General features: G+C 43.3%; 1 protein-coding gene and 1 long non-coding RNA gene across 3 annotated transcripts in view; one reads left to right on the top strand and one right to left on the bottom strand.

Moving 5' to 3' along the window:
• KIF5C (kinesin family member 5C) overlaps window positions 1-23,418 on the bottom strand; it is a 147,908-nt gene extending 124,490 nt beyond the window's left edge. For both annotated transcript variants that reach the window (XM_027589084.2, XM_027589085.2), the window contains exon 1: window positions 22,881-23,418. In XM_027589084.2, coding sequence (XP_027444885.1) covers window positions 22,881-23,006 — 126 coding nt within the window. In that variant the 5' untranslated portion in view covers window positions 23,007-23,418. The remainder of the gene's footprint in view (window positions 1-22,880) is intronic.
• On the top strand, window positions 1,422-7,779 carry LOC113919634. The gene is made up of 4 exons (XR_003519071.2): window positions 1,422-1,550; window positions 2,240-2,438; window positions 3,035-3,279; window positions 7,533-7,779. It is a non-coding gene; the product is annotated as an uncharacterized LOC113919634 (long non-coding RNA).
• Window positions 23,419-25,089: the final 1,671 nt, after the last annotated feature.

The following is a 25,089-nucleotide window of genomic DNA, read 5'->3' as shown; positions in this document are numbered from 1 at the left end:
CTCATGTAACGGTCCCCTAAAACAAGATAGAGGACATTTGCATGGTGTCCCTTTTCCAAGCAACCCCACCTCAGCAACCATCACTTTTGATTTCCACCACGACAATGCCATGTTTTTTATACATGCTATAGTGACATAAAGATATCCTGTTCTGTTAGACTGGTAATGAATTCCATGAGGTATTTCACCCCTCTGTGAAGCTTGCTCCAACACAGCTGCCCCCACCCCATCTGCCCCACGTCTGCCAGGTGACCTCCCTCTGCTCCCACCCCTGTACCTGCCCTCCCATAATGCACCGTAATAGCCTCTGGAGTGATCTCTTTCTCCCCCTAGACTCTAAGCCTGGGCTCCATTCTTGGTCACCCATGTATCCATAGTATCTACTGACAAAGCACCAACTAAATAGTTGTTAAGCCCTTTCTAAAAGGCAGTTTGTAATTAGAAAGTAAAAGTATCAATTCCCTGATTGATGTTGCCGTAGAAGTGGCCAGACACGGCGCCTGGGTGGCTCAGTTGCTAAAGCGACTGCCTTCGGCTCAGGTCATGATCCCGGAGTCCCGGGATCGAGTCCCGCGTCGGGCTCCAGTCCCGCGTCGGGCTCCCTGCTCAGCGGGGAGTCTGCTTCTCCCTCTGACCCTCCCCCCTCTCATGTGCTCTTTCTCTCTCTCTCAAATAAATAAATAAATAAATCTTTAAACAAACAAACAAACTTCAGTTCATAATTCAAGCAACTGTCAGAAAGGAGACAGGAAGCTTGCAAAGCAGCCGAGGTGGGCCAGCCCTGTGATGGGGAAGAGCCATTCTCAGGATTCTCCTGGCAGACAGGGAGGGGTCTCTGTATCAGTTTCTGCCTTTGTTGATGGAAGAAAAGGATGAGGGACGTTTTAAGTGTTGATTTCCAAGGTTCTTAAAACAGATCAGACGACTTTCTTGCGCTTAGCTTGACACATTCACAGATAAGGCACTGCCCACGTCACCAGATCACTGGACTGTAAGCTTTAAATAGAAAATGGCAAGACTGAGCAGGTTATCAGACAAAGGGTGTCCACAATGATGTGGGTTTAAGAATGAGGAGACATAAATTATCAGGAAAACCATCTCTTTGCAGTCTGAGAAGTACAAAGTATTGTCAAAATAAAAAGACATCTTTGGGGAATACTGAAAATTGAGCTGCAGAGAAGGCAAATGGGAAAAACCACAAAATCAGCAGAGTAGCTTTCCAAGGAACACTCAAACGAGGGACCCGAAGAGTAAGAAATGGCTCAATAAAGCTGACCGAGCAGCCAGATTCTGGGGCAGCTACCAACCTTCATTGTTTCTGTGTTGGTTTGAGCCCAGCTTGAAGTAGGGCAGGATGAAGCCACTGTGCTCCCTCCCACTTGTTTTCCACAGGATCTGCAATCATTCTGCTGCTTCAATGCCCCAGGACCATCCTACACTCAGCCATGAAAGCAGGGGCTACGCATGGGGTACAGCAGTGAAGGGGCGACCCGAAATTCCCATTACTTGGTGGAGGAAATATGCTGAACTCATTTTTAAGGAACCTATAGGTAAGTGAGGGGTATTAAGTATCCATTCTTTTGGGGCAAAATGCAAACATGTCTAGGATGTTCTCATTCAAGAGAATAAAATAATCCCTTTAATTTACTTTACTTCCTCTGGTTTCCATTTTTGATTATCCAAAAGCTGAACCCGACACAGATTTCCAACAATAAAAGCAGCAACTAGTCTTGAAACATGAATAAAAGGAAACAGTGGGATAAAACTGTATGTGCTTTGTCACTGAATCTTTATTTTAAAAGATTAAAAAGTCTTTTCTGCCAAAAGAATTATATAGGTCAAAAATTCTGAATTCTGAAAAAAATACTAAGCAAGCACCTAATTCTTTTACTTTAGAAGCAAGGACTATATACATAATGTCTCCATTTCATATAAAATTTTCATTTGAGTTTTGGATATCTGGTTGTAAATGTGAAAATGGGCCCTTCAAACATTACTGTTTTTCTCATCCTATATTCATTTGCAGCAAATACATGTGTTTTTTCTTTGCAAAAAATTGAGTAATACCCGGATACTTGCAATTATGTTCCATGTTGGGCATTCTGCTGCAAAACCATAAAAATGGGACACAGAAAAAAAATTAAATAATAGTGGGATGATGTATTAGTTTCCTGTTGCTGCTATAACAAATTACCATAAATTTAATGGCTTAAAACGACACAACTTTATTATCTTACAGCTCTGTGAGTCAGAGGTCGTCAGTGGGTCTCGTGGGCTAAGGTCAAGGTGTTAGCAGCACTGCATTTCTTTCCTGGAGCCTCTGGGGGGGATCGTTTTCTCGCCTTCGTCAGCTTTTGGAGGCCAGGTTCCCTGGTTCACGTCCTGCTTCCACCCTCAAAGCAGCAGTGGACAGACATGTCTGGCTGAATCTTTCTCAGGTCTGGTTCTGACTCTTCTGCCTCCTTCTTCCCCATTTAAGGACCCTCATGATTGCACTGGACCCAGGGGGATAAATCAGGATAATCTCCTTACTTTAAGGTCAACTGATTAACAACCTCAATTCCCTCTTGTCACATAACATATTCAGGTTCCAGGGATTAGGAAGTGGGCATCTTTCTGCCTACCACAGATGGGGTGGGAACTGTCTCATGAGATATGCATTTGAGGGTCCTGTGACCTTGTGTATCTACTAAATGATTTAATGGTGAGCTTAACACTCATTGAGGTCACTGCAGAAATAGTCTGCCTATTTGACTGCAGGGGAATTCGCAAATTTGGCTTTTTCCAACTGTAAAGAACTATTCAGTCTAGGACTTCCCACCCCCTAGATGCCTGAAGGTCTCCATTCCTACGTGGACTGAACAGGACATAGGGCAGAGAGAGGTCTAGGAGAGAGGTAGGACTTCACACAATGGTCTACACGCAGAAGGTGCTGGGGATGGGTACAGTGTGCAGACTGCTTTGCAGATAGGATCTCATTTCATCTTCACTCTCACTGCACCAGCCAGTGCTTAGCCTCTCCATTTCATTGCAGACATGTTAAATTGGTTGACTTGCCTGGGGTCATACCCTCAAGGAGAGAGAAAATCAGGGCCTGAGTCACCTCTACTGATCCAAACTACAGTCTCTCCCCACTAGTCCATGACTCCCCCAGAGCACACAGGACAGAGAGCCTAGAACTGGGACTCCGGAGACACCGAAGATAAACATTCACATCATCGGAGTCAGTTGGGGGAAAAGAAGCAGAGTGCCAAACAGACTCTTTTGGACTAAGTAAGGGTAAGATTAAAAATACCAAATGTAAATTGTGTTCTATATACGTTTATTTAAAGATTTTATTATTTATTTATTTGAGAGAGAGAGCATGAGCTGGGGGTGGAGAGTGGGGAGAGGCAGAGGAAGAGGGAGAAGCCGACTCCCCACTGAGCAGGGAACCCGATGCAGGGCTCAATCCCAGGACCCATAGATCATGACCTGAGCCGAAGGCAGATGCTTAACCAACTGAGTCACCCAGGCGCCCCATGTTCTGCATACTTTTAACGTACATGCCACCAGTCTAGAAAATTTATTCACTAGTGCCTCTCACAGTGTCTGGCATAGAGCTGGGGCTTTTGCACAAATAAACATCACATACTCTTATAGCATCTTTCAGGGGGAGTTTCAAGCTGACCAGAACATAAGAATGGTAAAGAGTGAGATTTTGATGTCCTCCAGCTCTCCCTGAATTCATCACAGGGAATTCATTTTTTGAATGAACTCCCCCCCCCCAAAAAAACCCTACTGGAGAAACACTAGTCTACTGTGTGCTGGTTCACAAATTACATTTATTAGATCATAACTAGCATGTAAAAAAATAAAATGCGATTGAGTAGAATAGAAAATATCAGACTGTGGGGCGCTTGAGGGGCTCAGTCATTTAAGTGTCCGACTCTTGATCTCAGCTCAGGTCTAGATCTCAGGGTCGTGAGTTTAAGCCCCATGTTGGGCTCCATGCTGGGTGTAGAGCCTACTTAATAAAAAAAATTAAAAATTTTAAAAAAATTTAAAAAAGAAAATATCAGAGCAAATCACACATATTTAAACATATTGTTTCATAAATCTATTATTTCAGAGTTATGATGTCAAGGGTATATCTTGGATTTCTTGGTAAAGTGCATCATGGTGTCATAGTTAAAAAAAAAATTTGAAAACAGCTGCTATAGTAAAAGCATTTCCGTCACAGAATTCTGGAATAAGCTAGCTTTCCATAGGGTGACAATTTTCAATAATTCAGTCCCAAATGGTTGTTAATTTTTAGCTTCCTGGGTTCCTACTGTCTTTTCTCATGACAATGTACAAGAACTTGGAGTCCCTGACAGTTCCAAGACAAGATGACAATGATGCTAAGAGAATCACCTCCCAGTTCTTTCTTTGAGGGCACTCTCAATCCCTTACCAAAACGTTTGTCTGGAATTCTCTTTCCTCTTTGACTAAAACAGGAGAGATGTCAGCACTGTGAGTTCCTAAAAGGGGGATGTCTATAAAAATGATCTGACTGCTGTAGACTTCTTTTATTCAGCCATCTACCCTATTGTAACAACAGGGAAGCCACTTTTAATACTCAGGATTTAAAGTCCAGGAGTGCCCCCTCACAACCACCAACACAGGGGAAAGCTGACATGCCTCTTACCTGCCCCTCTACTCCCTGTTTTGAAGGCTCAGCTCTGCATGCTCACAAAGTTACTCTCTGGGAGGGCTCCCCAAGAGCTCTCTTCTGGGGAATCTTAGTCTTATTATCAGGAAAAAGCCAGGAAACCCACATGGGGTATAACCTCCAGAAGAAAGGTGTGAGTTTTATCATCTCTGAACTCTCTGCAGTGTATAGTGGACCTTGCTACAAACTACCTGTTACAGACTAAATCATGTCCCCACAAAATTCCTATGTTGAAGCCCTAACCTCCAATGACTGACTCTATTTGGACATAGGGCCTTTAAAGAGGTAAACAGAGTCAAATGAAGTCATGAGGATGGGCCCCTAATCCAGTAGGATTGGTGTCTTTCCTTGTAAGAAGAGGAGAGCCACCAGAGATTTCTCTGGATCTGAACAGGCTATTATTTCCTACCGTCAGGACTCACAGCAATTTAAAGTAGCTATTTTGAAACATAAATGTTAAGAGAAAAGATCAGGTCACAGGAAAACATACACAATATGTTTATAAATATTTCACTGATTCAATACCAAGCAAAATGAAGCAAACCAAAAAAATGTCTGCAATAAAACCATAAAGAATATTAGGTGGAAGACAAAAGCAAAATTTAAGAGGATGGTTTCTTCTAGAATGAGGGGACAGCAGCTGTGACCAAGGGAACTTTACACATTGTTAAAGTGCCATTAGGGGAATGGTGACCTCATGGGTGTTCATTTTATTAGAATGTCTCATCACCAATTTCGTTATATGCATTATTATATGTATTAAATATTTAACAATTAAAGTTATAAAGATGTTGGAATAACATAACATCCATCAGTTAACAGTAGTTATTCTGGAGAGGGGATATGGTACATTTCTACTTCTCAATTTTTAACTCCCTGTATCTTTTTAATTGTCCTAAAGTGCTTATATAATATTTATATTTCAAATAAAAAGTCAAGAAAATTAAAGCAAGTAAAAAGAAGCTATTGAACACTTGTGATTACTTTCTTTGTTTTGTTTTATTTTCTCTCAAGATTTTATTTAAATTCTAGTTAGTTAACATATAGCATAGTATTAGTTTCAGGGGTAGAATTTAGTGACTCATCACTTGCTTATAACACCCAGGGCTCATCACAACAAGTGTCCTCCTTAATGCCCATCACCCATTTATCCCATTCCCCCACCCACCTCCTCTCCAGCAACCCTCAGTTTGTTCCTATTGTTAAGAGTCTCTTATGGTTTGCCTCCCTCTCTGTTTTTACCTTATTTTATTTTTCCTTCCCTTCCCCTATGTTCATCTGTTCTGTTTCTTAAATTCCACATATGAGTGAAACCATCTGGGATTTGTCTTTCTCTGACTAACTTATTTTGCTTAGCATAATACACTTTAGTTCCATCCACATTGTTGCAAATGGCAAGATTTCATTCTTTTGATGGCTGAGTAATATTCCATTGTACATATATACCACATCTTCTTTATCCATTCATCAGTCAATAGACATTTGGGCTCTTTCTGTAATTTGGCTATTGTTGATAGTGCTGCTATAAACATTGAGGTGCATGTGCCCCTTCGAATCACTATTTCTGTATCCTTTGGATAAATACCTAGTTGTGCTATCGCTGGGTTGTAGCATAGTTCTATTTTTAATTTTTTGAGGAACCTCCATACTGTTTTCCAGAGTGGCTACACCAGCTTGCATTCCCACCAACAGTGTAAGAGGGTTCCCCTTTCTCCACACCCTCACCAACATCTGTTGTTTCCAGATTGTGATTATTTTCATAGTTTCTTTTATCTTCCCTCCCCCTTCTATTTTCCTGAGTAATAAGTTAGGATGAACAATCGACCATATTTAAGAAAAACAAACTGGTTCGTCTAAAATAATTTTGATCCTCAGACCCTGTGGCTCAGTATTGATTTATTACATATATTACACAAAAACTCATTTGAAATATAAGCTTCAGCTGGAATTAACCCACATTCTTGAAATGAAAATAATAGCTATGGTGTTATAATAATAATTCAATCACTCTATAGCCAGGTTATTAGGAAAATGCCAGACATCCAAAAAAGAAATTCTCTTATTTCTTTTCCTTTCAAGACAATTTAGGTAAATTACAGACATTTCCCAGAGCTGAGGACCATCAATAGAATTTTAAGTGTGATTCATTTATTTTAATGTCTTCAATTTAGAATTTCTTGGACATTCTTTCTTTATGATGCTAGTTTTCAGCTCAAATTAAAATAATTTTCTAACTCTAATAAGTTGCAAATCAAGAGAAGAGTGTTTTGTGTGTGGCTTCTATGTTTTAGTAGAAGAGGAAATCATTTGAAATCAATCATTTCTGTACTTAATGAATTTCTAATTTCTTTCCTTTTTGGCTCTGCCAACTGAAGAGCTGAATAGAACAAAACAGAGTTTGGAATTCAACACAAACAATTTTTATTCTTTGGAAAATTGAACCATTTTGCAAAATCTGCCTCAAACCTTAAAGGTGTTTATTGCTCAATAAACCTTGAGTACTGGTCAGTCACTTGGTTGCACTGTCATTGTGTGTGTGTATGTGTGCACACGCACACTCATGTGTCTGTCTGTCTTACTAGACACTGAGTTGGTTGAGGGTAGTGCCTGTATATAGTTTGGTCCAATTATGGTGTATTTCTCAAAAGAAACCACACACACAAAAAAAGCCACACACAAAACACACACAAAATTAGCAGCTCCTTTCATGGTCAGGAAGGACTTATGGGGACAGGGAGAGAGGGACAATCAGACCAAATATAATCATAAAAATGAGATAATAAGTACCAGAAGAAATACTCCTTCAGTTAGTCATTTATTCATTCACTCATTATTTTAGATCATCCTGGAGGTCCTATCTGATGCAGTGAAACAAGAAAAAAGGAGTAAAAAGTATGTTGTGGAAAGAAGGAAACGAAACTGTCATTCCTTGAAGATGAGAAAAATTATCTTCATGATGCACCTTTTAAAAGACCCATTATGGGGCGCCTGGGTGGCTCAGTTGGTTGAGCAACCGCTTTTGGCTCGCGTCATGATCCTGGAGTCCCTGGATCGAGTCCCGCATCGGGCTCCCTGCTCGGCGGGGAGTCTGCTTCCCCCTCTGACCCTAACCCATCTCATGTGCTCTCTCTCATGCTCTCTCAAATAAAAAAATAAAATCTTTAATAAATAAATAAATAAAAGACCCATTATGACTCACGTGCTGAGAATATGAAAATAAATCAAACCATGTTATTCAATTATACTTTAAAAAAAAAAAAAAAAGGAAATAAATCGAACAAACCCCAGTACTCTGAATGGGGTAATTCCAAGAAGGGAAGGACTAAAGAAACAAGGAAATGAATCCAGTGAGCTTGTGGGGTAAGAAAGAATTAAGAGGCACAGATACAAGGGAACCTCATGGACAAAGGCACAAAAGAGTGAAAGTGCAGACTGAGATGGGGCTATAGTGCATGGTTAGGTTTGAGAAAGGCAGAGTCCTGGGATGGAGTGGAGTGCTCATGGCAAAAGGCTGAAGGAAGCGCATGGTGGAGGGTCTGCTGAATCACAGGAACCAAGGTGAGGAGTTCAAATTTACTCTGGTAAGCAAAGGAGAGTCTTAAATGTTTCCGAGCAGAGAGTTGACAAATTCTGAGCAGTACTTCAGAAAGAAGATTTTAGCTACAGTGTTCAAGAGACTAGAGGGAAAGGACAGCAAGCAGGGAACTGGTTTCCAAGACTATTACAACCCAGGCAAAAAGCAATCAAGGTCTTTAAGACCTATATCACTATATATACATAATATATATATATGAACAAGTATGTTTTATTTTATTCCCACTGCCTTAGCCCAAATCCTAGGTCCACAAATCACTTATACTTGTGTGACCTTGAGCAAGTGACTTAACCTCTCTGTGCTATAGATTCCTCATCTGTGGAATGCAGAGAAGGGTATGACAATAGTAGTTATCTCTTAGGCTGGTACTGGGGATTTAAGTAAATGGATGAACATGCAGTAAAGTGTTTACATAAGTGTGTATTAAGTAAAACAGATTTTGCTATATCCTGTCACTACTCTGTTAAAATTAAAATCATTTGCAAGCAATTGGGGACGAGTATAACTTCACTGGTCTAAGAAGAAAATTGCTCCATCAAATAGATGCGTAAAGGTCTGTGAGAAGAGCAGTAACACATATGTTGTCTGTAGTTCTGCTGATCGAGATACTCTATTACCTGATATTTATATTGAACACACTGTTGTCTAGGGTTGTGTTTGGGATAGGGTGGAGTGGGGACAATGGAAGATAAAAAAAAAAAAAAGAGGCTATCCTTAACTTTAAAAATGTTGAGGAATTTTCTCTAAATACAGTCCTAAACATCCAAGTTGAAAAGCATGTTCTCTCCAACATCCCATACTCACTTTCCAAATAAGTTACATCTTCTGGAAGGAAATTTAGTGCTGAAGAAATTCTGCCGGAATTAAGCCACTTTAGAGGGTTGTTTTCCATCATCTTTTCCCTCAATATAGGCAAGACCAACAGACAGGAGACTACTGTTGTACACTGAGGGGCCCTTGACACATGCAATATCCCAAATTAAACAGTCCTCACCTACAATGCCAAAGTCTTCCCGGCAACTTCCATACCATCAGAAACACATTATGTTAAATATGGCTTCAGGTATGTATACTTTCCATCAAAAATGAATTCATTGCCAAATAGGACACTCATATCCCTGGAGGCTGTAGGAATTGGTCTCTGCAGAAAGCAGTGGGATAATATTTAATAAGATCAAGTATGTTCACAGCATTGGGTCCAGTAAATCCACTTCTGGAGAATGCATCCTCTAGAAACAACTCGACAAAAGAAAACAGCTCTGTGCAGACGGATGTTCACTAAACCATCACCCAGAGTAAGGGGAAGCTGGAGATCTGAATGCCAACAACACCAGAGGGGTTAGCAAACTGATCTATCAGCCCAGCAGGCACTTATATTGGCACTGAAAATTACAACCCTGAAGACACTACATAATGTGGGAAATCATTTATGGAGTAGGCTTAGGTAAAAAGGAAAAAACAAAAGGCAGAACTATATCTGTATATCCAGGGTCAGAAGTACATTTTTTGAAATGTTAAGTGTGAATGAGGAGAGGGAAAAGGAGGATATAAAAAGTAAGCTGGATGATGCAGGGTGGTGAGATTATGGCTGGTGTTGTGGTATTGTGCTTATGTTACCATCATGGCGTTTCTGCCATTTACAAAGGAGGAAAAACTAATTCTGTGCCAACCCAGACAAAAAGGGACACGAGGGGGGTGGGAAAGAGAGATTTTCCCCGCACAGAACCAACTCCCTCTCCAAAGAGCTGTGTGGCCTTCACCTGCAAGGCGACCTCTCCTGCACAGATGCCAGGACAAAGAGGCACCTGCGAGCGACCAGGGCAGGGCGGAGTTTCCAGGCGTTCCCACAACAGCGCCTCCTCCCACTAGCGGGCCTCCTAATGCGTGCTTTTGTTCCACGGGGTGGAAGGACTTCATTAGGAGGCGCCCGTGCTAAAGGGAAACGCATTTCCAGGACCAGAGGTTTCGTCATTCCTAGCATTAGCCACAGAATGCCGACAGAAGGTAAGTGGCAGATCTGCAGTGGAAGTAAAAAAAAAAAACCCGCCTGCCTGGGAGGCCGACCCCAGTGGCGTGGTCCCCAGGACGGCTGCGGTGGGAGCTGGGCAGCAGGGCGGCATCATCACATTCTTCAAAGACAATGCGCCCTGTCACCTCTTGGGTGTTCCCAATGTCACCCCCTGCAAGCGCATCACAGCCCACTGTTGTTAATGGCTAGTACTTCATTATAGGACGCCGGGTGGGCGGTTCTTCCCGCAGCTCCACGGGCACACTCAATGTCACAAGACTCGTGGGGGAGCGGGGAGTGACAGCAGAGAGATGGACCGGCCTACAGCACACATTCCTTCTCAGATCTTTTCCCAACACTGTTCAAAACGGAAATCTCTAAAGCAGCTATGTAGAAACTGCAAAATAACTCAAAGAAGCAAATTGTACATGTGCGAAGTAGATCCTGCCCCAGCGTCGAGGTAATGATCAATGAATGGTCTCTCTGCAGAGGTTTCCCTGAACACAACTGCATGTGCTTTCTCTCTTTTTAACTCCAGCAAGGCTTTGTTTCCTCTTCTCTTTGGACACTCCCAGCACAGCATAATAATCTTTTTTTTTTAATTGCCTTCTTTTCTTGGATTATAGATATGGTTATGGATGGCAGGAATCTTGACTTATTTAGCTTAGCACACAATAAGCTGTCAATACACCAAAGTGGAGCTAAAATTAATAAACGCAGAAACAGTACATCGGCAACAAAATGTTAGTGCAACGCTGTCCAACAGAAATGCAATGCCAACAAAAATGCAAGCCACATGCATAACTTTAAATTTCTCACTAGTCACTTTTCAAAAAGTAAAAATAAAAAGGGGAAAATCATTTTATTAATGTTACTTAACCTAATTTAACCATTTCAAAATGTAATGAATACACAAAAATGAGATATTTTGCATTCCCTTTTTTTTTGTACTGTCTTTAAAAGCCAGTGTAAATGTTACCTCTACTGCACACCCCAAGTCAGACCAGCCACCCTGCAAGAGCTCACTAGCTGCATGAGGCTAGCGGCTTCCATACTAGACAGCACAGTATTACAGTGAAGTCCAAAAACTTTACTTTTACTCTTTAGAAAAGGAAACACTTCATAGTAATAAAGAACTCACTTAATTTCAAGTTTTCCATGAATGTATCTATTACCTCTTTATATTTGTTTTTTAATAGAACTAAAGAAGTATTAAATAGGTATATATTTTCCACTTTATAGGCTCTTTTGGATAAATGTCTAGACCAGAAAATACAGCTTTAAACAGATCCTCAAGCCAATCTTTATAAGAGCCATATTTCTTAAGAAACATTTAACAAACAAATGAACAATCAAGTGTTGTTATTCTAGGATACAGTACTTTGGGTGTTCTTTTCCCACTTGTTTGAACACATAATTAGTAGGTTGTGTTGTTTAGTAATTATTACCAAAGAGCTAAAACACTTCCTTTCTAAAGTCTACTTTCCACAAATATTATATAAATAAACTATTAGTTAGGAAGTTTTGATGCTATAGGATGACAACAGTACAAAGGACCCAAAAAAGCCAGAATGCTCCCCTAACAGTCAGCCCCTCCTACCCGCTGGGCGGGTGAGTTTGCTCACGTATGCAGGCACCACTTGAGTAGGGCACCAGTATCCATCATCCCAATACCAAACCTGGCCAAGCTACTTTCCTTACCTCGCCACCCCTCCATCCTGCAACCCAACCTCTTCTGGACCTTGAGACCAGCCCACGTGGGCCTGAATCTGTGGGCCCAGCCTAACTTACCCACTCAGCAGCATGCAGAGAGGAGACAGAAAAATAGCTCCTGGAAGCCAGCCCAGGAAGCCAGACCCCGCAGAGGTCAGTTCACCACAAAGGCCAGATACAGAAAAGAACTGACTGCCTCTCATGGGATCCTGCCCACCAGTGACCAGGACCAAGACAGGTCTGGACACTCACCAGTCAGAATGGAATTTGTTCCTCTCTATGAGGCAGGAGGCGGCTATGACAGAGGAGCAGAAGTCCCTTCCCCCAAGACTATCCAAAGTTTCTGATGTCACATGAGTTGTTATTTAACCAGGTTCCCAGATGAAAATCAATAATCTCTGAGGAGTGAGGTGCCAGACAGTTCCTCAGAAAAAAACTATGATATAACCTCCTCAAAGAATTGAAGCAGACTGCTCTTCGTTTCCTCATGAGGCAAAACGAAACCTGGAAATGGGAGAGATTGCCCTATGAGAGGGCCTGAGAAAGGACAAGTCCCCGAGATTTGTCAGTCCAGAACTGTGTTGCCAAGATCTTTAAATAAATAGCTTCTAAAACAGTATTATTGATTGGCAGCTCTTACAACCGTACACCGCAATCTAAGAAGTTAAAACATAAATTACTGGGATTTTTTTTTTAATTTGTACTTTTTCTCCAACTCCCTCTCCCTTCAAAGCTTTTTTTTTTTTTTTTAATTTGACAGAGAGAGAGCACAAGCAGGGGGAGCAGCAGGCAGAGGGAGACGCAGGCTCCCCGCTGAGCAAGGAGCCTGATACAGGACTCAATCCCAGGACCCTGGGATCATGACCTGAGCCGAAGGCAGACGCTTAATGGACTGAGCCACCCAGGTGCCTCCAAAGCTTTTTTTTTTTTTAAGTAAGAAAAGGAATAAGAAACATAAAAAAACAACTTCAAACCTTTCTCCTTAAAGTATTATGTTGCAGCGAATTCTGTTCTCACATAAATATTTTTTTCCCTTCAGTTCTGTTGGATTTATTTTCCAATATTCAATTCACATCAAGGACAGGTATTCATTGACTGAAAAGGTAATAAATACGAATACACCTAGAAACACCGAAAAGAATTGCTGTGGATGTAGTTGGCACCAACTTGATAAGGGTGGTACTAAGCTCCCAGGACAACCGAGTGATACATCAGCCTGCCTTCCTGATGTTTATACAAGCCAACTAAAGCCAAGGGGAAAGCAGCAGGGGGAAGCCATAACGCACAAAGCTCTTTAAATTGCTTTTCTGGGTGACCCCGCACTGCTGGCGCTGGTTTATTAGAAAGGGTAAGTGGGACGTGACCACCGTTAAGGGAGATAGGGGGAAATACTGACTAGCCTGATTGCCCTGTGTGTTTCTACTGTCCCACATGACTCCATAGCAAAAGCTTTCTTCTCTTGCTTCAAGGTCGATTATGTATGAGCATTTCTTTTTCTCCTCACTTAGAATCAATAGCACCTAGTATTCTGATTTGAGCAAACCAGCCTCAGAAGAAATTTATGAAGCAAGGGGGGGAAATCTGAGTATCTGACATTAAGAAATTGCTCATATTTTAGTTGTGATAATATTATTGAGGTTTTAAAAGAGAACTGATCATATATATGTGTGTGTATATATACACGTGTGTACGTGTGTGTGTGTGTGTGTGTGTATGATAGGTTAGGGATAAAATAACGTGAGATTTCACTTTAAAACAATCAGGTGACTTTGGGAGGAGGAAAGTTTAGGAGAGTATACAAAAAATAAAATTGGCCATTTGTTGATGGTTAAAACTGGTTGATAGATTCGTGGGGGTACACTTTGTTATTCTTTCTACTTTGGTGCATGTTTGGAATTTTATACAGTAAGTTTCTTTAAAAAGTACCTAATAATTAGAGGGGAAGTGGGGGGGGGGCTTTCTAGGGGGCTTTCTAGGGCTTTTTTGAGAGGGCTATTTTATCCCTTTTCAACTTACCACTGCCCAGAAGATATCACAGGCCGTTCAGCATTAGCACCAAGAAGAAAGGGCGCATCCACCCTATTTTTCTTTAAGACTACAATCTTGGCCTCAATCTTTCTCTGCCTCAAGAGAGTTAGCTTTTGATCACCTCCAAGAAACAACATCCTTTAGGATATTGAAACTGACAAGAGACAGCCTACAAAATCGTATGGTTTACATTAGAAATCTGAAGGCATTGCCATGTTCTGGATCTACGGCTTAACAGTGCATGACAGAGCACATACTCTTGGCAAGAATTTAATTTAGTTCAGGTATGAAGAGATGCCTTATGAGACAAACTGGCAGCAAATCCAGCTGGTAGGCAAAGAAGGGAGAGTATAAAACAGGACAATTTACCATCTCTGAATTGCTCTCTCTCAAAAACTATGGCTGCCTTAAAATCATCTCTATCCTGTTACCCAGCAATCCCAATTCTGGAGATGTATGCTAAAACAACAGTCGGGCAAGTGAACAAAAAGATGTGTGCACCAATGTTTATCACACCTTTGTTTATAACAGAAAGAAAAACAAGCAGAAAGATCCAAATGTCTAACACTAGGGAATGATTAAAGTATTGATTTGATATATAATAGAATTATATGCAACCTTTAAAAATGCTGATGTCTGCAGTATACCATTAAGCAAAACAGTGGGTTTCAAAACAGATTTTTACAAAGTCCTATCTTTGTTTGAAAACAAAGTGTGGTGTTTTGTAGAATGGAAAAGTGCTGGGACTTACAATGAATGTTAACAATGGTATTTTCTGGTTCATAAAATTAAAAAATGTTTTTTACACCTTCTTCATGCTTTTCTGCATGGTCTGATTATCTTTGCAATGACCATGGAATATGTCAGGGCACTGAAAAGGCTATTTCATTTGAGACAGTAACAATAAAACCATGAAGATGTCCAAAGTAGGAAAAACAAGTTACCAGAGCTGGAGAGAGGTCAAGGTAAAAATCCAAGCAAATAACTCCAGGCTCTAACATCTAACAGCTTAGGACGGTCAGCATTCTTCTATTTCTTTCAAAAGACATCTGGTCCTGAGCATCTACTCTGTTCCAGGCACTGTTCCAGGCCTTGGAGATGTTAAAAAAAATCCTGTTAGGTCAGTTTAGCAAGAATTCCCCTCCCCTTAATGTCCTTTTAGTAGCAGTCCCCTCACCTACCCACCCACCCCAGCAACTTGTTCCCCTTGTGTCTGGAGTCGAGACTCACTTCTCTCCCCTATTGTGATAGTATTGACACCTATCACAATCATCTTCCTCCCTATTTTTGCAAGTGTCAGAACAATTTTTTTCTTTTACACAACATGAGGGTACCAGGGAAGCTGTGAAGGGTCTGGGCTTTCCCAAGATCAGCCAGTCTGACAAGAGCAGGGAGAAATAACCACTAGTGGGTCTCATAAAGCGGACAGTTTCTGAATGTCCGCTCTGTGCCAGGCACTGTGCGCAGCACTCCACGTGCATTCGCTCTTGTGACCATCACAATAACCCTACAAGGTGAAGAGTGATATTAGCCCTATTTCATAGGCCAGGAGGCTGGAACTTTAGCAGTTTGTCCCAAGTCCATGCAGCTAAGAAGGTGCAGAGCTGGGAGCTGGTTCTGGGCTGTCTGACTCATGCCAGCTCCGCTGCTGGGAAGTACTGTGAGGAATCTAAAACTCCATGTTCTCCCACATTCTCTGCGCTACTGGCAGATAACCACACATGCAACAAGTCAATCCCTACTGAAAGGAACTTGGTTGGCATGCAGCAAATGGTTAAGGGAGGAGCCTTCTCGGCCATAAAAAGAGGACCTGGTAAAAAAAAAAAAAACCAAGATAAATAAGGTGAAATTGGATATGTCAATGGGGCTATTTTTTTCTTAACTCAAAAACCATTAGGGAGCAGGTAGTTCTGTTTTTGCTTGTTTAATAAGTAGACACAGGTGAGAAATCTGAGGCAGGGAGTAAAGGGAACCCAAAGGTGGGGGAGGTTTCCTATTTTAAATGGGGGAGAAAAGCCAAGAATGGAAAACGTTGTCATTAAATAGGGGAGCTGGGCCAGACAAGCACAGGTGGAGGCAGAGGGGAATCCCCAGGGATACCCAAGTTATTTAAGGCAATGCAGAAATTGGCATTTATGGAGACCTGATTCCACATAGGGAACAAGGGAAGAAGGAAGCCACAATCTAGGTACACTTACTAAGCAACTAAACAACTATGGGGAAGGAGGCAGAGACCCGTAAAACACACACACACATACACAACTCTCTTTCCTATATATGATCATTGCAAATAAAAGGATCAGCTGATATAGTCTATAAATAAACGGATCGTGAGCTCAGCCTTCACAGATGGGTAGGAATTTCACAAATAAGATGAAAAAAAGAGGCTCTTCCAAGCAGGAGAAGGGAGTGAGCAGATGCCTAAGAAATAGGCGTGGAAGAAGGGTTTTCAGGGGATAGAGTTAAGGGCAGTAATTTTGGGGGGCAAAGCTAATTCTCAAAATTGAGAAAATTACAAGGCAAATAGGAAAACATGGGAAATAATTAGCATTTATTGAGCATTTTCTCTGTGCTAGATGCCCTTGTGACCACTTCATTTCATTTCTTTCTAACGGCCCTGTGAGATAAGTAATTATATCTGTTTTAAATATGATCAAACTGAGGCCCCAAAAAGCTAAGCGACTTGAAAAACAGCCCCAGAGCTAGCTAGTGAAACTGCACGCAGTTGTGTCTGACTCTCCCTGCTGCCTCCACCAACCCCATTTGTTTAAGAAGTACCGACTGCGTGCTCACCTTGAACAGAGAGTGGCCTCAGCGGCCCATGTGAGATTATAGATACTCTCTTGTGTTCACTCATCCCAGGGTTTCAGAGGGTATGTTTACTGGAAGCCACTAATTCATTTTCAAGTAACGTAAACATCTCTGAATTTAGGGCACAGAAGAACGAAGGACTGATCTATCTCGACACTACTGAACGCTACTGTTGGTGTTCACTTAGACAAAGTGACCAAATAAACTCTTTAAAATCCTGACTTAAAATATTACTTGTAGGAAGGAATACAAAATGATACAACCACTCTGAAAAACAGTTTGGCAGTTTCTTAGAGTCAAACATATAGTTAAATATGATTGATATAATCTTGGGTACCTACCCAAGAGAAATAAAAATCTACACTCACACAAAAACCTAAATGCAAAGGCTTATAGCAGCTTTACTCATCATCATTCCAAACTGGAAACAACCCAAATGTCCTTCAGTGGAAGGAATGGATAAACAAACTGTGTTATACCCATATAATGGACTACCACTAAGTAATAAAAAGGAATACTCTGTTGATACATGCAACAACATAAATCTCAAAAAGAGTTAAGTAAAAGAACCCAGGCTCAAAAATATCCTTGATATGTGATTCCATTTTTATGACAGTCTGGAAAAACCAAAATTACAGAGAGGAAAGTGGTTGTCGGGGGTTAAGAGAGAGGAAAAGGTTTGACTACAAAGGGGTAGCATGAGGGCTTTTGGGGAGAGGGCGTAAACGAAACTGTTTTATATCTTGAGTATGCTGGTGTGTGGTAGGCAGAATAATGGCCTCAAAAGATGTTCACACTCTAATTCCTCGAATCTGTGAATACGTGAATGTTACAGGGTAAAAGGGACTTTGCAGATGTAATTAAGGTTGCTAATCAGCTGATCTTAAAATGGAGAGAGGGTGCCGGATTATCTGGGTGGGCTCACTATAATCAGATGGGTCCTTAAAAGTGGAAGGGGGAGGCAGAAGAGTCAGTAAGAGACATGCCATGGAAGTTGCAAGGGAGATATGAACCATGAGTCTAGAAGCTGAGAACCGCCAGGCCTGGCAGCCAGCAAGGAAACAGAACCTCACTCCTACAACCATAAGGATTCTGCCACCAACCTGAATGAGCAAAGAAATGGATTTTCCCCTGGAACAGAACATGGCCCTATCAATAGCTTGGTCTTGACCTTATGAGACTCTAAACAGAGAAACCAGCTGATCTGATGGATTTCTGACCTATGGAAACTGGGTGATAATTAACTTGTGTAGTTTTAAGCCTTTAATTTGTAGTTGTCTGTTACAGCAGCAAAAAAAAACTAATACAGCATTGCCACACAACTCTGTACTTGTCAAAGCCACTAGGATAGAACTATATCCCCCAAAAAGTGCTTTTACTGTATATAAATTTAAAATGAAAATTGTTTAATGTTCTTGCTTTTAAAGACCATTACCAATGACAAAAAGAAAAATTTTAGCCATATTTCTTCACTTCTTTAGTCCTTAATCTCCACAGTAACTCCAACTTGGAATTTGCTCTGTCTTGGTCCCTTCTTGCCTTATCTACTGCCTGCAACTGATCTAAGTTCCTGAAGAGGAAGGCCACTTTCTATGCCACTGACCAGCTGAGAGCTCATGGCTGATGTCAAATAGGTCAGAACTTACCGCTTTCCTAGGACTTTGAACAAGAGGAAAGGTCCAAATGAGGAAACTGAAATGTCAAAGTCCATTTCAAAGAAACTTACTGGGAATTCTCCAAGACAGAGGGTTTCTATCAATACAGATACATCAGAACCAATAGTCAGAGACCAGAGTATTGGCTGACTCACCAGGCCTTTTAGCAGCTAATGGAGGAGTACTTCGAGAAATGCTATAAATCCAACATTTTTCCTCTGAAGAATTAATTTATGTGGAGTCCCTTTTCTAATCACTAGACCATCCCCACCCTCTACTTCCAGCTCACCACCACTGTTAATAGCTTTCCTAATTTTTAACAAAGCTGAAGGTAGTGCTTTCCCAATTTTCTTATGGTATCCTGCTATCTTACCAGGCCTGCTCAAAGGAACAGCATTTCTCTTTAAAACTGGTTTTTTAACTACTCTCGGCAGCCTACAGCCAATTAAGAGCCCATGAAGTAAGTTAAATATACCAAAGTGTAGATTTCTAGATTCAACAAAGAGATCAATAAATACTTACTAAGTGCTTTCTGTGGGCAAAGCCCTGGGAAGTATAAAGAAGCAAAACACAGATGGTCCTTATTTATGTACATGGCTTACAATGTCATTAGACAATGATAAAACTAATAGCAATCTAAGACGACAAAGTTACAAGATCATATACAAAATAATGCTACAGGGGTTCAGGCGCCTGGGTGGCTCAGTCGTTAAGCGTGTGCCTTCGGCTCAGGTCATGATCCCAGGGTCCTGGGATCGAGTCCCACATTGGGCTCCCTGCTGGGCAGGAAGCCTGCTTCCCCCGCTCCCACTCCCCCTGCTTGTGTTCCTGCTCTCGCTATCTCTCTCTCTGTCAAATAAATAAATAAAATCTTTAAAAAATAATAATAATAATGCTACAGGGGTTCAAAGTGGGGAGAGACTGTGGCGGGGGTGCTCAAAGAAAGAAAGCTTTGCCAGGAGCTGGAAAAAAAATGCAAGAGTGGTGCAGAGGATTCCTCCAAGACAGGACATCTTCTTAAAAAGACAAATCTAGAAACTCCACCTGCCAAAGTCTCCCTCTTAGCATACATCTCCATAAAAATTGAACAGAACTTCAAAGAAAAAAAAAATGACCCGGTTTAAAAAAAAAAAAAAAAGAATTTTGGGATTCTGAATTATTTAGACTAATAGCTAACTTCACAGAAATTCATTTTTTACATGTATCTGTTGGGAGTGAAGATGACTGACATTTCTGGATGGTTCTGGCCTTCTGTGGTCATCCCCGCAATCTGCCCCTCTACAAGCAAGGAAAGAAATGCCCACCTAAGGCAGTCTCCACCTGTAACGGAACCATATGGGCTGGTTGCAACCGAATTGACATGGGAGCCCTTCCGCTCAGTGTACAAAATATGATACAGGCTGCTAGAATGGTCATTTCCTTTAATTACACATTATTAGTTAGAAATAGGAATGGTCCTAGCACATGCCAACCCCAGTCCCAACATCTTCAGCATCTGACAGTCTTCTGTTCTGTACGCACTCTCACCAAAAGAGGTGTAAAACAATGTTCACAGCAGCTCTGTCCATATTAACCCCAAAGTGGAAACTAACCAAATGTCTGCCAGCAGCTGATGGATGAATAAATTGTGGTACATTCATACAATGGGATGCTACAGAACAAGGAGGATGGACAACCTGCGGCTGCACACTACAACGTGGGTCAATTTCACAAGCATGACGTTGCCTGCAAGAAGCCACACACCAAAGCAAACATACTATAGGGTTTTATGTACATAAAGTTTATTTTTAAAAAAATAAGCTAATCTATGGCATTAGAAGTCAGAAGAATGGTTACTCTAAGGCAAAAGGGAGCTAGTGACTGGGAGGGACCCTAATGGGACTTCCCCAAAATGTCTGTTTCTTAGTCTGACAAGTGGTTACAAGGGAGTGGTTACCTAATAAAAGCTTTATTAAGCTGTACCCTAGGATAACACTTTTCTATATGAATGCTTTATTTCAATGAAAAAATAACTTATCTTAAAGAAAATTCAAAGCTGTTGTATTAAAGGATTATAGTAAGAGAATCAAAATTTTCACTTCACAGTTGAAGAGTTACATGCGTATTCACATCCACAATTTTTTTGTTTAAATGACTTATTGTATATAGTGACTTTGTTTTAATGTATACTTAGGTGGGAAATATCGTTCTTAGGATCTCTGCCTTGACACAGATCGAAGAGGATGATTTATTACTCTATTTCATTAGTCTTGGTGTATCACTCTTAGAAGACTGTGAAAGAATAGGAAGAGGAGGAGGGGAGAAAGGGGGAGGAGGAAGAAGGAGGAGGGGGAGGGGAAGGGACAGCGGCAGGGGAAGAAGGAGAGGAAGAAGAAGAAGAAACAGCTTCTCTAGTCTTTTCTTTAAAACCTCTGGGGGAAAAAAATAGGGTCACCAGAACACGTTCTAGTGCTGCATAACTATTTGTTTAAAAATCTGTTACAAGGTAAGGGGCAGGGACTAGATGTCCCCAGTAACTCCCACTCTATCTAAACTACAGCCGGGCTCAGGAAATAGCACATCAGACTGTAGGCTGATCCCAGCTGAGAGGTGTAACCCAAACAATCTACTATCTGCCCCGTGTGCTGGCTGCTGATCCCACATCTGCCATTAAGTAGAGAATTTTCCTCCTCATGAATAATTGTAGCATACATCTTCTCGTCAAATTAACACTGAGCAGAGAGAAAAGCCCTCTGCCCTGCCCTCATAGGTCAGCTCTTAGAATAAACACCAATCCAGATAGCATTTGGAGGTCATGGTTTCCCCGATGACTGTGAAAATGGAGAGGGGAGAAGAGGTCGTCAAGAGGAGCTGCCTTTCTAAGGGGGGTACGAGATGAAGCCCCTGAGGAAAGGCCAGAGCCTTGCCTCCGTTACCCTTTCGCGGAGAGCACCCGCCTACCATTCTGCTAACACCTGCTAGTCCCCCGGGCCGTTCGCAGAGACTGCGGCACAACCTTGGTGAAGGAAGATGCTGGGGGCTGCTTGGGCCGGCAAACGTCAGCCTCTGGTGCTTGAGAAAGCCTTGGCAGACACCGGCAGGGACCCCCGATAAACTGTCACCTGTCAATCACTTGACCTAAATACTCTAGCCACTGGGGGAATCGGAGGGAGGGGGTTAGCCGGAGCATGCTCAGTAATCGGGATGACATCACTTAATCAATGCCGGGGACGGGAAGGCTGCATCAGCAGCCTCGAGCGGGCTGCCAGGAATATGTCAGCGGGGATCGGGAGGCTCCCATTAACTCGGTCCCTCCCCACGCGGCTCGCATACAAAGAGGGCACCGTCAGCTACACACGCTGGGGACAACGGAGGGTGAAAGGGCGGGGGGAAAGGCCGGTTTATTTCATTGACATACTGCTTTAAGAACTAAAACCCAATGGTATTCCCTGCCCCCACCGGCAGCCCGGGCTGCAGAAAGGGAGCCAAGTGGGGAGGGGGGAGGGGAAGAAGGGAGGAAGGGAAAGGTAGGAAGGGAGATCGGGGGCGGGAAGGAGGGGGGGTTGATCCAACCACACAAAGTAACTTCTACTCCTGGGCAGAGAGGGACTATTTGGCTGCGCTCTAGGCCCTTAGCCCCACAGATGTGAGCACACATCTCCACCCAGGGCGAAGCACATCCGACGGTCTGTGGACACCAGGTGGGAGGTGGCCTCACTGGGGAGGGGTCAGACCCGGAGACCACATCCAGGGCAGCCTGGGTTGAGAGGAAACAGGAGACACACCAGGCCTTCCCGGGGACACCAAGGCCACCAGGGTTCCCCACACCCCTTTCCTTCTGCACGCAGGGCAAGGTGAAACGCCGTGGAGAGCCGCGTCTACACGGCGTGGGAGCTCCCAGCCGAGGCTAGGATTTTTCCAGTACCTTTTTTTTTCTTTTCCTTTTGCTAAGGTCGTGAGAAGAACAGGTAAAGTGTTCGATAAATCGAACTGATGCCTGGAATCATTTGTGGGCTACAGAGATCATACTCTAAGGGGAGCCTGGGCACCCCGCTTGAGGATAACACGAGCACTCTACCCACGCGGCGTGGCCAAGACGGGGAACAATAGGCCCACGACGGCCCCCACCCCGAGAACAATGGCGGCGCCGAACCCTTCCCTCGCCCCCCACCTCTACTCTCGCCACCTGGGCCCGCCCCGCCGCCCCCAGTCACCTCTCCACCGCCCGGGAGCGAACTATAGGGAGTGGGGGAGGGGGTTTCTCTTCTAGTCTACGCGAGAAGGCAGCCCTGTGGGGGATGTCCGAAGGGGCGGCCGAACACCTCTGCGGTCTGGGGCGTTCGGGCGCCCGGCTGCGGCGCGAAGCAGCAGGGGAAACCACACGTCCCGGACACTTACCCCAATCACCACGGTCTCGTCGCCTTTAAATTTGGGGATGAATTTGTCCCCTCGGAGAATCTCCGCTTCGTTGAGGGGCCGGAACCGGCACATCACTTTGATGCTGCATTCAGCTGGATCCGCCATCTCGGCCGGCGGCAGGGAGGGGGCGCGGGGATGGGTGGGGGGCCGGGGCTCAGCAGGACGTGGGAGGAGGCCACGAACCGCACCGCCTGCAGTGAGGCCGCCTCCTGCAGCCTCCGATGAAGCTTTTCAGCAGGTCATCGCGAACTCGGCGGGCTGGGCAGCTCGGGCCGCTCCCAGACCGGGTAGGCTTCTATCAGCCTCCGGCCCCTCCGGCTGCAGACCTGCCCTCCCTGGCCTTGCCCTAGCCCGGCGCGGCGCTCCAGGCCCACCTGCCCGCGACCACGCGGCCGGCGGACGAGGCGATGCGCAGGGAGCGAGCCTCGCCCGGCTCAGACCTCCCGGGCTCCTGCGCGCTCAGCCATCCTGCATCAGCACCACCGCGCTCGACCGCCTCCCCGGCCCGCCCCTTCGCCCCGCCTACCTCCGGCTCGCCCCGGGATGGTGACGTCACTGCGGAGATCCGCCCCGCCCTCCCCCCCGGCTGGAGAGTGGAGCATCCCGGGACTTGTAGTCTCTGCCTGCCGGTGGAAGGACAAGGCTACTACTTACAGTTGGCTTTTGGGGACAGCGGTGGTACCCCAGGTGCCACCTCCGAAAGCCTGCAGTTCTGGTCTAGCTGCCCAGGTCAGGAAGAGGGTGGAGGTCATATCCAGCATTCCCAGTTAAAATCTCTATATAAACCAGACCTATATCATCTCTTTACATCTTCTCATGATCTCCAAGGAGAAGCCCTTAAGACAATGTCCAGCAAAAACGTTATGGAGCATTTTCTCTGTGCTGAACGGTTTTGTAAGAGTTGCGAGGAAATCAAGGGGAAAATGAGATTTGCGTGAATATTTGAAGCCATCATTCCCCAAAATGCCTGCACAAACCAGTTCACAACATATTTTGGGTCAGGGACTGCTTTAATATCTGATGAAAGCTCAGAACATTTTCCATAACAAAAACCAAAAACAAATAAACTATACACGCCCATAGATTTTTCACACGATTTCATTGGATTTGGGGACAACTGAAGCCTGCCTGTGGCTGCCTGGGTAAGAACCTCTTAATTACTATTAATAATAGTGAGGTTTACAGAACCTCTGCCTAATGCCTACTTAGAACCTATAGAATGAACAGAATATATATAGGATCAAGTTCTAAAGTCCTTTGCGTAATATAGGCCCCATGATCAGATTTTTGCCTACTTATTGGCCTCATTTCCTACGCTTCTTGTCTTAATGTTTACACACTGACAAATACCAAACTACTTGTGGCTTCCTCCGATCACCTCTTGCTCTGCTTGTTCTGATACTTTGTTTAAGCCATTTGCTCTCTAGGGGTCACCCATTCGTGCCTATTACTAAGTAAGTATATTAAATAAGGCTCACAGAGTAAAAAGTAATAGAAACCCAACTGGAGCCACTGTGGCAAAAGGAGAATTTATCAGAAGAATCCAGATTATCTTGCTTATTCTAAAAAATGATTAAAGAGTCAGGGAAAAGGCAGGCTACCAAGGCACTCTATCTCTTGTCCCTGTTTCCTCTTTGTATTGGCCTCATTCTTTCGCACTCCAGATCATCCCTCCCAAATGTCAGGAAACCCAGCTGCCAAGAGTCCCTGGGATTCACCCTTCAATTTCTACCAGTAGATAAGGTTAGATGTTTGCTTGGAGTTTTGGTTTGGAAAAAAAAAAAAAACAACTAGTCTGTGATTGGCATGGGCTTAGCTGTCTAGCCCTAGACCACTCAATCAGAGTCAGGAACTTTGTAAGATCTTTGAGGAATACCATGGTGGGAAAGTTCCCAAAAGAAGAGGGATGCTATTCCCAGAAAAAGAACATGGTGCAGGGCTGGCCAAACAATTAGATGTCCACTCTCCCTTTCTGGTGCTACCTTTTCCTTTTTGATTCAACTCAACCATCCCTCCTTAGGAAGGCTTCCCTGACTTACTAAACATCCACAAAGGGTAGGTGTCCTCCTTGTTGTCCTCATAATCTTCTATGCACATCTCTATCACTACACTCTCATGGGCAATGATTTCTGCCTCATCTTTATGTCTCTAGCATCTAGTGCATAGTAGGCAGCATGTTGAATAAGGA

Source organism: Zalophus californianus, chromosome 3 (assembly GCF_009762305.2).
Source record: "Zalophus californianus isolate mZalCal1 chromosome 3, mZalCal1.pri.v2, whole genome shotgun sequence".
Lineage (NCBI taxonomy): Eukaryota > Metazoa > Chordata > Mammalia > Carnivora > Otariidae > Zalophus > Zalophus californianus.
The sequence above is the reverse complement of the archived record's forward strand: the minus strand, read 5'-3'. Positions and strand labels throughout refer to the sequence as shown.